The 13,827-nt window shown below is 43.1% G+C and overlaps 1 protein-coding gene across 1 annotated transcript in view; it reads right to left on the bottom strand.

The window, feature by feature from the left end:
• Positions 1 to 13,827, bottom strand: part of LOC144112832 (zinc metalloproteinase-disintegrin-like protein F1) — a 57,832-nt gene that overhangs the window by 28,125 nt on the left and 15,880 nt on the right. The window contains exons 12-15 of the mRNA XM_077645643.1: positions 11,011 to 11,106; positions 8,583 to 8,714; positions 7,250 to 7,422; positions 485 to 686 (exon numbers count right to left, since the gene is read on the bottom strand). Coding sequence (XP_077501769.1) covers positions 485 to 686; positions 7,250 to 7,422; positions 8,583 to 8,714; positions 11,011 to 11,106 — 603 coding nt within the window. The remainder of the gene's footprint in view (positions 1 to 484; positions 687 to 7,249; positions 7,423 to 8,582; positions 8,715 to 11,010; positions 11,107 to 13,827) is intronic.

Raw genomic sequence — 13,827 nt, 5'->3', positions numbered from 1 at the left:
TGACGCCAATTTGGTCCAAAATAGAAGTGCTTAACAGGAGAAAAATTTCAAGATTTCCACATTTTTTAAAGTAAACTTTTAGTCTAAATTTTGAGACAACTTTTTGGAGCATTGTCTGAAACCCTGTTATAGCAATGTTTGTGTTCAACTTGACTACTACGCTTGCGTTGTTCTGTAATTCATTGTTATAGAACTCTGCCATTGGTCCATGCAACCAAACATAACATGTCTATTCCAAAAACTGAGCAATGAATTTCTATCCAAACAAAATCACTACATTCACTCTCAAGCAAAAGCCCAACCTTCAGTTCACTCATATTTCACACCAGTAGATATGGCAATTACACCAGCAGTATATGGCTAAGCCACCATGATCTGAAGAAATGTGATGACAGTAATCAGGGGAGTAGTATCCTATACATAACAAAAGAAGCTGACTCTTTCAGGCAACATAATGGCAAATATGCAGTACAAGTCAACAAACCTTGTTGGTGCCACATTTTGCACCATTCGGCGACTGGCCAACATCGGCAGTGAATAAGCCCAAGTCCACAATGGCTGATCGACACGTGTATCGTTTGTCATTTTCATCAATGTAAAATTTGGACTGCACAGCTGCTGACTCTATGCCGAACTCCAGTCGTTCATTCAGGTGCACACAGTGCAGTGTTCCACACATAACATCCCTGAAAAAGTTTATGGCAAAGTTAGCACCTTTCTCGCTAGCAAGATAGTTTCACTGATAAGTCACACAAGAAGTTTTCGTGAGCCTTCCTATTTTATTTTCATTTCCAATCATCCCCACCTTTATAATTACAACCATTTCTCATATTACATGAACTAATCCCAAAGGAAAAGAATGTCTACAGCAGATTACACGTGCACAATAAAACATGCACTGTGGCAAGAAAGGCTTTGATGATGTGCAATAATGCATACATTTCTTATAGCAGAATAGCAGCATCAGCACATCACAGTTAAAGGTTTCAAAACGAGAAACCTTTGCCAAATAGACCAAATGGATTTCATATACCCATAGGAAGCATCAAACAGCTTGAACATTTCTTCTATCGGGACATACTGAATTCAACACAAGGGTATTTTTTCTATAGCCTATAATAAGCAGCTGCCACAGGCTGACCTCTTAAATTTACTTGATATTATCGTATGTTGTCGACTGATGCCTAAAATAAAGAGTTCTGCAATATGGTTTTGCCTCCAAAATTTTTTTCCGTGCACAGAACACTGTGAGATGAAGAGGTGCAGCGCCACGCTTATGCACTCTGCTTTCTTGGCAATTTTGGTTATGAATAAATTAAAATGTAATAACAATCGGTACCTTAAAGTTACTAGAGTGAAACTAAAGATGCTTTTGCCTGTGCCTTGCTTATTTTTTTGTTTCAAAAACTAAGTCTTTTTTTACTAAAATTTGACAAACTTGGCCCAAGTCACATTTTTTTATCGACTTTAAAGGTCTGTGTCTCAAGAAAGGAGTGTGCCAGAGCTACCACAATTATACATTGCGTTTTACACAAGTGGGACTATTGAAGTGAAGAGTGTCATGTTTATAGGGTTTATGGATAATGAGATACAGCCACGCAAAATTCAAAAAAAACACAGAACAATGAAAACTTCTGACTACCATTTAGAAAAACATTTTTGATATTTCTAAACTTTGTTTTTATATTCTTCTTTGCACCAATGTTTATAATCATCAAAAGCATATTAAATAGCGTTGACAGTGTAGTAATTTCAGCCCTCCAATGAGACCCTTGTACAAGGCTCGGCACATCATGTAGCTCTGAGGAGAGTCCTTGTGTGCGACTGTAGAATGCGGGCAATACTAGGATAGCAAATAGGTAGGTAAATGAGCAAAATATTCCAAACAATTACCAATCCAGACGTAATTTCAAGCAGCGCTTGAAATAAAGCTGCTAAAAGCGCGTCTTACATATGCAGGCAGCAAAGCAAGTCTGAGGACAACGCGCTTTCAAGGACGGGCTGGAAGGTTGTCTCGCTTCGGATGTATGGGTGACACAGCACAGACTTCATACAGCAATGCTCGTGAAAGCAAAGAGTCCTTGGCTCCCAGTTCTTTCTTTTAGTGCACGCGACGCTCCCCCTGCACTGCGCACCACGATAACACCACACGGTGCACCGCGCTCTGGCAGCAACAAACCTTCCTTCCGGGCTGTTCTTGTTCTCCTCACTGTGTTGGTTTCGATGAAAAATCTAAGGCACCGGAAGCTATACTGACATAACAAACAGGGTGTACACTTCCCCCCAAACTTCAAAGCCGACTGCACAGCGCAAACGTGTTCCTGCAAGGCTTGTTTTTGTCTGCCCTCGGCAGCCACGTTGTGTTTTCAAAAATTAACTATACAAATGCTATGTTAACAAACGCTCCCAGTCCTTGTTGCAGAGAAGACAACACATGTAGGCTTCCCCTTTTCCCCTCACACTCGGGGTGAAGCCTCCTGGCAGTTGTTGACATTCACTTTCGCCACAGATCAGCGAGACAGCTGAGACTCTGTAGTGGAATTTTCCTCTTACTCCGCTGTTCACGTGCACCCCATGGAGGTGGAAGAACAGCTCTCAGCGACTGTTTTGTGCAGGTTGGTACTTCAAGTCACCCATACATCCAAAGCACAAGAACCTCCCAGCCTGTCCTTGAAAGAGCGCTGTCCTCTGTATTGCATGGCGGCCTGCAGATGTACAACATGCTTTCAGCTGCTTTACTTCAGGCACTGCTCCCAATAATTGTGCCTAGACTGGGAATTGTTTGGAATATTTTTCTCATGTAGCAATCTTTTTACTGTCCTAGAATTGTAAGCCTGTTATACCTAGTGGTACAGGCAGGGCCACTTTCCTTTTCGTTCTTTTCATCGCCCCACAATATCTTTTGTTCTAGTATTGCAAGCCCGTTATACGTAGTGGAACGGGCAGCAACACTTTATTTTTTGTTCTTTTCGTAGTCCCACAATAATTTTTGTCCTAGTATTGCCCGCATTCTACAGTAGTCGCATACAAGGAGTCTCCTCAGAGCTACATGATGTGCTGAGCCTTGCGCAAGGGTCTCATTAAAAGGCTGAAACTGCTGCAGTGTCAACATTAGAGAACAGGTTTTTGACGATTATAAACATTGGTGCAAAGACGAATACATGGACTAAGTTTTAAAAATATCAAAATGTTTTTTTTAACTGTCGTCGGAAATTATTGCTGTTCTGCGTTTTTTGAAATTCTGCGCGACCATATCCCATTATCCATAAGCCCTATAAATATGACTGCCTTCACTTTGAAAGACATGCTTGTGTAGAACACAATGTATAATTATGGCAGCTCTTACACACTCCTTTCATGAAATACAGACCTTTAAAGTAGACAAAAAACAAGCATTACTTCGGCCAAGTTTGACAAATTTCAGTAAAAAGACTGAGTTCTTCAAACAGACAAAAATAACCAGGCACAGACTGAAGCATCCATAGTTTCCCTCTAAAAATTTTCAGGTATCTTTAGTTATTCTATTTTAATTTATTCACAACCAAATTTGACCAAAACAGCAGAGTGTGAAAGTGTGACACACTACTTCTTCATGATAAAAAATTTTCTGCGCTTTGAAAAAATTTTGGGGACAAAACCAATTGTAGAACTCTTTATGCTAGTCATCAGACAATAACATATAAAAATATCACGTAAATTTAAGAGGTCGACCATCCACCCTTTGGTTGATCTTGCCTGGAACTACCCCGCAGACAAACTAAATCTATGTGGCTAGTGGCGGCAGTAGCGTAGTGCTCATCCTTTAAAAAAAATTTGATTTCTACATTGACTTATTGGCTGATATAATCACAGACTGCTATTGGCAGGCAGCCTGGTAAACTAAGGGGTCACAGTGGCTGGCTACACTACAACTGCAGTGTCCAGGTAGGAACTTTAGATAGAAAGGACCTTTCTCCAATTGCAATATTCCAGACAGCTGATAACAGCCATTTGCACTTATATATTTGTGTTAATTAAGACAATATGTGCACCCCATAACAAATTACGCAGACAGTGAGGCACAGTACCACTATATGTCAGAAATGGTTTATGGTTTATGGGGCTTCAGCGTCTCAAAGCGACTCAAACTATGAGGGACGCCGTAGTGAAGAGCTCCGGAAATTTCGATCACCTGGGGTTCTTTGACATGTGCTGACATCGCACAGTACACAAGCCTCTAGAATTTCACCTACATCGAAATTCGACCGCTGCAGCCGGGATCGAACCCGCGTTTTTCGGGTCAGCAGCCGAGCGCCATAACCACTGAGCCACCACGGCGGCTATATGTCAGAAACAGGCTGCAGGACTTTCGACTGCTGCTGCTTTTGCAGGAGAGTCTGTTATGAATTTTAAGTGGCGAAATCTAACGCTATAGCTTTTACTTTGCATTATGAAGTTCAAGCACACAAACCCATATAAATGCAAATCATTTGGGACTAAACAGCAACTGATCTTTAACAACCCTGTTTTATGTGCTGCAACAGAACCTATCACCCAAAGTGCCTAAATAATTTTAGAATGACTGCATAGAAAATGATGATAAAAATTTTCAACATCATTGTCTATGCACATTCTCTTGCATAAACAAAATGTTGACACTGTAACTGCATAAACTGGAACAATAGTAATTCCTTGCAGGGAAAATTAAGAAACCGACAATGAATGCGGTTGCAGAAAAGAAAACTTCCTTTTTCTTGCCGATGAACGTGATTGTTATTTTAGGGAGTGTCCTTGATATGGAACAGGCAGCTATATCATTTCCTATGCTAATACGACGAATGGTGCGAGTGCAGTTGGATGGCGGATGGTGTGACTGCATTGGCTGCAGTGCCACATTTCTATGATTCCAGCGAGCCATTGTCCCACTGAAGAACAACAATGGCAGATGCACCTACAGTGCATTCCCCACAGGCATGCACAATGCCATTGCTGGTGAAAAGAAAGCATATGGCAATAATGCTGGAAACAAAGTGCAAAGTTGTAAAGAACCACAAGCATGACCAGAAAGTGTCAGCCGTCATTTTAAATACGGACAGCCTCGACCAACAATTACGACAATCATCTGCTCCGCAAGCAAGCTGCTTGAGAAAGAATGGAGTAGTTCAAAGGACAATGCGTGGAAAATAGATTCGACAGGGAACCTACAAAGAAATGGAAGAAGCCTTATACCAATCATTTCTTGGTGCCCAAGTGATGAATCTGCCCATCAGGAGGCCGATTCTGGCAGCAAAGGTGAATCATTTTGCCTTTTATTTTTCTTGCCTTTCTTCTAATCTTCTAATGTTTACTCCCAGCCAAGTGGCGGCTAGATCACACAGTTCAAAGACAGGCACGGGATCAAGTACGAAGCCATCACCAGTGGGGAAGCATCACATGATGTGGAAACAAGACAATGCAGAGAAAAAAAAACACCGTCACAATCTTTGAAAAGTAAGCGAACAGAAATATCTACAATGGCAATGAAACTGAACTTCTTTTACAAACGCTCCCTCCAAAACCCATGTGCTCAAGGGGGCCCATGCAAGGGTGACAAGCACAGCAAGTTGCATGTGACCATATTTTGTAGCGAGAGCTACACTGGGCTACCAGTTGAGCATTTCGCAGTGGCCAGGAGAGGCCAGTTGTGCGCATGCGCCGTTACCATGGAAACCGGAGAGGAGCAGCAGGTGCGGGTGTGCGCTTTGCCATCACCGCGGCTGCGCGCCCGCTCCACCGTCGGAGCCGCGCATGATGTCACGCAGATGAGCAGTTGTGTGCATGCACCGGTACCATGGTAACCAGAGAGAACTTACAGGCGCGCCGCGCGCTTCGTCGCCGCCTCGCCACACGCTGCTCAATCACCTTATCCGCGCGTCACATGCGCAGCATTGCGTATAAAAGGCAGAGATGTAATGGGCGGCTGTATCACAACGTTTGACATGGATGCACAGAAGGAGAGTCTAGCTGCTGCTAAACGGCGGTATAGACAAGAGAAGATTAACTCTTCCGATCTTGAGGTTGTCGCCTGGCACTTAACTACTCAACAAAGAGAGAATGAGCGTAAGAAGGCAAAGAGAGCAGCGGAGACGCCCAAACAGAGAGAGGTACGGCTTGCCAAACGGAGATGCCAGACTGCCGAGCGTAATAGATGGCGCATAGCCGTCGAGATGGAGCCTATGGAAAATAGAGCATGGCCACCGAGATGGAGCCTATATGTCTCTCATTGCTAAACATACAGTGACCCCAACAAGCTCAGCCAGGGAAACGTACCTCTCGCTATGTATACCCTGGCATTGCCGAGCTAAGCCTCTGCCAATTTTTTTTGTGTGCAAGTACGGACGCAAGCGGTAAGTGCATCTCATCTGTCACCGGAAAGTCGAAGCTTCCCCACAGCTTCCGAGGTGCCATCAGAATCCCTGTGCACTACTCCCACAATGGAAAAGCATGGATGGCGCAAGCGCTTTTTCACAAGTGGCTCGCAGAATTCAATGGGCACACAGAACGACAGAAGAGAATGGTTTCAATGGTCCTTGACAACTGCAGTGTGCATCGTTCCATGCTAGAGCACATGCAAGCCTTCTTTCTTCCTCCAAACACTGCTGCAGGCTTGTAGCCCATGGATATTGGTGTTATCGCCCATTTTAATTAAGCTCCTGTACTACTGCTGCGTCCTGAACAGGGTCACTGACGAGGCAACAAGGCATACAGGTATGTGCGAGCGGTGGGAAAGAGTGACAGTGATGATGCCACTGATGACGACACGGTAGATCAGGTTTGTTGGTTTTATGTGGTTTAATGTCCCAAAGCAACTCAGGCTATGAGGGACGCTGTAGTGGAGAGCTGACGTGAACTGACATCGTACAGTACATGGGCATCAAGCATTTTGCCTCTAACAAAATGCGACCACCAAGCCAGGGTCGAACCAGAGCCTTTTGGGTCTAGATCAGCTTGTCCAGGTTGTGTTCTCGCAAGATGCCCTGCAGATGGTTCAGTGCCTCTGGGACTTCGTTTTCTCAAAGGGCTTTCTACCTGACCATGTAGAGCAACTAGGTGCTCTCGAGAAAAATGTCAGTCAGCTTTGCGTGAAACAAGCAAAGCTTGGAATTGATTAAAATGTTTGAATCATTGCTTTGTGTTTTTTTTGCTAACCCGATGAGAACTGGCATTTCCATGGCACTTGAATGTTGTTATAAGAAAATGTTTTGAACACTTATAGCCCAATGGAACTTACTCTTTGTTGCACTTCTTGTAGGTCTTGTTGAGACGGTTATATCCACAATTGGCATTTACCTCACCATCATCATTGCGCTCAAAGCATCGCTGATCCGCCATACGCCCACTGGAGCCCCACAGCAGCTGGCACTGGTCGTCATGAGAGCGGCACTGCTTACCGAAGCAGTAAGCCTATCCAAGGAAACAATTCACCATGAAACACCTCATGCTTGCACACTATATTCCATGAAGAAAAAGTTCACTGTCGAATAATTTCAGCTCACTCCAGCTCTAGAGAAAAATGTGCTGCAAAAATAGCTCAATAAAATAATAAAATAGTCTAGAACTGCTTAACATTCTAAGGCAGCCATTAATGAGTACACTAGCACAGAAAAGTCTGCTACATTTTTATGGTGCAAGAGCCTCTCGGGCTAAAGAGGGCCATGGCGCAAGGTATTTTTCTTCTTCTCAAGGTGGGGCCAAAGACTCCTTTCCCAAGCAATTCACCCTAAAGAAGCCGAGCACCAGGCCAGGTGAAAGCTCGTACCCATTGTATCACTGGTGGGTACTCAACGGCAATGGGTATTGAACCCCGCACCCACCGCATGCGAGGTGGGTGCTCAAACCACTCGGCCACTGCTGTGGTCAAGTCTGCTATATGAGTAACAGATATGCTCCCACAGTTCAAAGTTTATGGAATGCAAAATGAATTAAATTTCATCACTGCCCTCGCATAGAGCCTAGAACAGATATGCAGTGCCTAATTCTGTGCATGCAAATTGCAGAGTGCACCATTAAATCTCAAGCAATGCATCCTGGATGCCAGGAAATTAAATTCCTTTTCCAAAGTTGCATTTCAGAAATTCATGGCAGCAGGCGCACATAACTCAATATACAGAAAGAAGGTGTAGCTAACCTTTGCTATACAGATACAGTTTAATGTACAGACAGAAGCAAATGTACTACAATATTTACATGAGATGAAACTGCTGAATCTCTTCTTTTTAGAAGTTTGCATGAAAAAGCATATATGTGCGTAATTTCAAACAGAAAAAAAATTGAACTGAAACTTAATTTGCAGTGATTCTTCATTGCTTTCACCAAGGAAGATAGCAAAAATTACATGTTCAGAGTAAACAGGAAAAGGGGACGGGGGGGGTGGCTTGCTAGGATATATACTAAAGTATTCAGTCCTTAAAACTGCGAGACATACAGGGAGGGTATTACTTTCCCTTTTGCTTTCCTTGCTTTGAAGACTACAGGCTTCTTTAGCATAAAATTACACAGAGATTTCCACAAGCGACTAGTAAAAAAGCATAAAGAGAGCTTTGTCCAAATATTCAGCCTCTTACCTTGCCTCCTCCACATTCTGTTCCATCTTGTACAAAGACATCTACTGGACAGAACTCCGAAACTCCATCACAGTATTCTGGCAGATCGCACTCCGTCACAGTATCTCGACATAATGTGGCTGCTTTCACCACCTAAATGAAAATGAAAAATGAAATATGACTGCTCGTATGCTGACAACAAAATAACAAACCGAATTAGTTTCCAAAAAGAAAGCTATAACATTTGCAATGGCTAACATCAATGAGCCCTTCTTTTATTCTATCAATAATGTGGCCATTGATAAGTTCCTGCAACAAAATACCTAGGAGTTCACGTTTCTTCAGGCTTGACATGGCACAAACACATTGATTACATAACCACCTAAGTGTCCAAAAGACCACCAGTTTCGTTAGGCATCACCTGCACTTTGCAAATCAGGAGCATACACTACTTTTGTTAAATTACAACTAGAATACACCGGTATCATCTGGAATCCGCATCAAGCCTATCTTGCCAGAAAACTCAAATCACTGCAGAATAAGATTGCTATATTTATCAAAAGGAAGTACTCTCTCTACTCCAGCCTTACTGACATAAATCATCTCTGAATTTATGCTCACTCAAAAACAAAAACTTGTTATGCTGCTGTCTCACTTTCGCAGACTTTATCACAACCCTTCGCTATTCGCAGAACCTCATCTCAAACCGTCCCATCGCATCTGTCCCTGATTAGACCACCCCCTTTAAGGTGCAACCCAAGGTTGCTCGTACCCAACTTGTGCAGAATTCACCACTGTTCCTTGCCATTTACCACTGGAATAAGCTGCCTGAAGAAACTGTTCCCGGGAACAATTACGACTCTTGTCAGCAAACTGAAGCGCTTACTCTGTGCCGACTCTTCACAGACTGTTGTGAGAATTGTATTCTGTTATTTTTATCGCTAGCGCCGTTGTTACTTTTTTCAGTGTGTGTTCTCAACCCATCTAGTTTTATTGCTGGTTTATCAGTGCATGTTTTGTCCATGTTCTCTGGTTTAATGATTCCCTGTGTTGTGTATTGCAGCTCTTAAGTGCGTTATTTTCAACCCACCTACATAATGGCCATAAAGGGCATTTAGAGTACATGAATACAGTTGGCGAACAATTTTTCGGACTCGGTGGGACCCGGAAAATGGTCCGAATAATCGAACAGTCCGAAAAATCTGTGAACTTAAAAAAAAAATCTTCCTGTGGAAAACCGGGTTTAAAAATCGCGAACTTCACCGTTTCCCATGTTCTACTTGCAAGCGACAATATTACACTTCAACTGAGCCACATTCATGTTTTCATCATGTCCGCAGCACCTCGTGTCACGGATAGTCACTCTATGTCACGATACCTGACAGTGCGAAGCGGCCGCAGATCATGCCGCAAGTGAATGCATGCGCCGCGCAAAGGAAGAACAGCCCGTTTCCATGGGCAACGAGGCTTGCAAAGACCGAGAGAGGTAATCCACAGGCTGCTCGTGCCTCTGAATGCACCCCCCCCCTCACACAGTCCGAAATATTGGTCGTAAAAATGCACACATTCCTAAGAGGTGTGTGACGGTTCCTCAGCAAGGTCCGAAATATCCCGTAAGTCCGAATTATTGGAGTCTGAAAAATCAGTTGGCTATTGTACAAAAAAAAAAGAAAATAATAATCTGTGCACATGAGCAGAAAAAACAAAGCAATTATAAACGAGTAGTAGGTGGCTTACCTTAAATGTACAGTATTCATGTCACCCTTAAATGAACTAAGATATATCCAAAATCTCAAATTTTCAGAAGAGAAACTTAACGATGAAACGTAATGAGAACGTTAGTGATCAATAAAAATTTACCGCAATGTTAACAATGATACAGGCTTCAGCCTCAGCTGACATTGCATGTAACAATGCAGTATGGTTATGCACGTGACACCACCTGAAATTTTCATAATTTTGAGTTACCATTGCTGCAAGCTTTATTTTGTTACCTACTCTGCATGCAAACACGGGCACATCATAAGCTGCTTTACATTACAATGACAGACCACAGTACTCTACCAGCACAGAGGATTTTCACTATCCAACATGACCCCGTCACATCTGCGGACAGAGCTTGTCTGGCCTGCTTGCCACAATCACTTGGCCAGGCCTCTTACCAGTGCAGCTTATTTACATGTTCACTCAACACACATTTGCGCAACAAAAATTTCAGATAGAGAAATTCATATCAGCTCTGTAAACGAGATGCACAACAGGAAAAATGCTTATGCTGTTGGAGTTCTCTTTCTGCCCATAAATGCAAGGTCGTGCTAATGGACAGCTACCACACAGGGGTTTTATAAATTGACTCAGCAGGTGCCACCGTTCCAGTCATTGTAAAGGTTTTGTGTGGACAATGTGATTAGCAGACAACACCCCAAAAACAGCTTGTGCTAAAAATTACCTGACAGGTAGAAACATCACAGCAGGCACCGATAGCACACGCAGCGTGTGGTTTGAACTTGCAGGTTGCTGCATCACAGCATGGATTTTTGCAAAACTGAAAGCCAAAAGTGAAAAGGATGTGACATTCTTTTCAATTTTCAATGTGAATTCCTTGCTGCTATAGCCTTATTAAAATGATGCAGTAGTGGCTTTAAGTCTATTTCAGCTGAGGGCTCAGAATCCATGAGGATGATATAAATATTTGCAATTTTAAATTAAGTTAAACCAAATGACATGCATTCATATTATATAGTAACGAAAGATAAAACCTACCACCACCATGCAGCTGAGCAAAGATACTGCAACTAAAATCAGCTCAAACTGAAAGAATATGGTTATATGAATCCCTGAAACCTTTTACACACTTGTTTAGAATTTATTTTGTGCAAATTGTTCATTTTAATGCATATCTTATAAAGCAGCATCAGTTTAAAGATATTAAAAAATATACATTCAATTTTTTTGCAAACACAAAGTAGAAGAGGAATCTCACTGTATTTAATCTGTGAATTTGTACTAATTTATTTCATTAAAGACATAAAAACAATGAACTCTTTTATAAGTAATAATTATCCCATGTTCAGTGCCCACTGCCTCCACTGCAGTATACATGTCCGTTACCCATAAAACAGCAGCCAAACAACACGGACAGAATTTACTAAGCACAGAAGACGTGAGCAGCTTCCTGGGGGCTACCTGCTGTAAGCAGCTTTTCAAGCAACTGTGGAGAAGGATTCCACTTGCTAGAGTCCCTCATAACCTGAATGTGCAGTCTATACATTTCCCAATGCTCGTGTCCTGCATTTCCTTGAATTCTTGCTCAAAAGTTGCTTTCTGGGTGCACATAATTCCACCGGAAAATTCACACTGTAGTGGAGGGCTCCAGATAATTTCTACCACCTGGGGTTCTTTAACATGCACCGACATCGCGCAGCATACGGGCGTCCAGTATTTTGCCTCCATCGAAATGTGACCGCCGCAGCCAAGATCAACGTTTTTAGATAGGGGCAGTTGGGGGAGAACACTGTTGGTGCGCCAGGGAGCAGAGCGGAACCATGCAATCGTCGCCTGGGCGGTGGCGCTGTGGTTGCTTTTGGATGGGTGTGTCATCTGCTACTCCCAGCTTGAGGAGCGTCAGCAGATAGTGGCTCGCGTGCGTACAAAAATGTATTTAAGGAATACAAGCATAGTTTTTGCCTTGATCTCTTTTGTATTAACGAAACAAGACGGTTTAGTAACATTTATAACCATAACTTTAGCCGGGCATGTTAAAGACGCGTTGCTCGTCTCATCGCGACTTCTTAGCTGGACAAACTTTCAGGGAGCCGATATATTGCGGGAATGCAGTGTTCAGTCATGGAAGCTTAAAAGCTCATTGTTCAGGCTTCTTTAACCATATCTGCATGCATGCCGGGGCAAGTTAGTTTCTTTAGCCTCCTAGAATCTGGTTGTGGCAGCTCGTAAACATCAAATTTCATATTTAACGAGGTAATTTTATGAAGTAAATGGGAGTTTGCACCCAGGCCGAGGCTGCGAAATTCAGTAGGTATTTCAACTGCTTCCAAAAATGTCAATCAGTCAGTGTTTTATTCCTTAATACAAATGTTAAATGAAGCCAAGGGAAAATCTCCTAATATGGTGCCTTTCACCTGTAGTCGGTGCTGCAAGGTGAGCAAGGCGGAAGTTAGTACTCTTACTGAGACTTCAGCCACAGTTTTAGAGGTGTTCTAAGCAACGTGCAAGAGTTGTTGCACTTCACATTGCCAGTAAGATAAGGAGGAAGGTAAGCATCAACAGTCAGCAGAGATGTGGCATACATACAGCTGATGAAGGGGTCCTGCAAACTACTTTGCGCAGCCACATAATAGCCAAGTGAAGAATTTTATCATGCCAAACTACAAGGGAGCAAGCGGTATGTTGTGTTCTTCGATTTTTCCGTGTGGAACCACGGAAAGAAGGGCTTTTCGTTTCGGCCGAGATCTTCACCCCAAAGATCAACCCCGAGCATCCTGCCCTCTCGTACCCCTGGCGTAGAGCGCACGTGAATTTCGCAATACATAGACGAAATCCAAGCAATGAACAACACTAGCTACGTACGGCTTCAAGAAGCTCCACCTGGCGTAGACGATGCAAGGTGTGAGCCAGCTTTGACCAGTTATGCAGCAAACTGACCACGTGACCAAGCACAGCCAATGGGCATCGCGGTGGCGAAGAGAAAACCAAGAAAAGTAACCCAGTATTGTCACAACCCTTGACATGGAGCTTGAGTCTCAGAGAATAAAGCGGCTACAGAATGGGGCTGCATCCCTGGAGCAAGTTTTACAACTGTCCTTATCTACAAACGTTGGCCGAGTTCGAACCCGCGTCTTTCGGGCCAGCAGCCGAGCACTGTAGCCACTGAGCCACCGCGGCAGCTGTAAGAGGCCCCAGCAGAGCTTTTCACATTGACTATAGTTACTCATTTTTACAATCAAAATTTAATACTAATAATGCCGCATATAAGTCGACCTTTTTTTATGAAAGCAGCCATCCAAAACTGGAGGGTTGACCTATATGCAGAGGCAATCTACTGCAGGATCTAATGTAGTTTCAACAGAGGCACAGGTAGTATGTGCTCCATGCCAGAGCCTAGTCCCAGCAGGAAGCACAGAGTTCCATGTGTCAAAGAAATTGTTCATTTGTATGCAAATCGGCCCAGCTAAAAAAAATTTGAATTGCGCGCCATTTACCTGGCTCGCCCGAGCTGGCAGTAGCATTCACAAATGAGCGGAAAACA

Source organism: Amblyomma americanum, chromosome 1, assembly GCF_052857255.1.
Source record: "Amblyomma americanum isolate KBUSLIRL-KWMA chromosome 1, ASM5285725v1, whole genome shotgun sequence".
NCBI lineage: Eukaryota > Metazoa > Arthropoda > Arachnida > Ixodida > Ixodidae > Amblyomma > Amblyomma americanum.
Note: the sequence above shows the minus strand (reverse complement) of the source record. Positions and strands in the feature narration are given on the sequence as shown.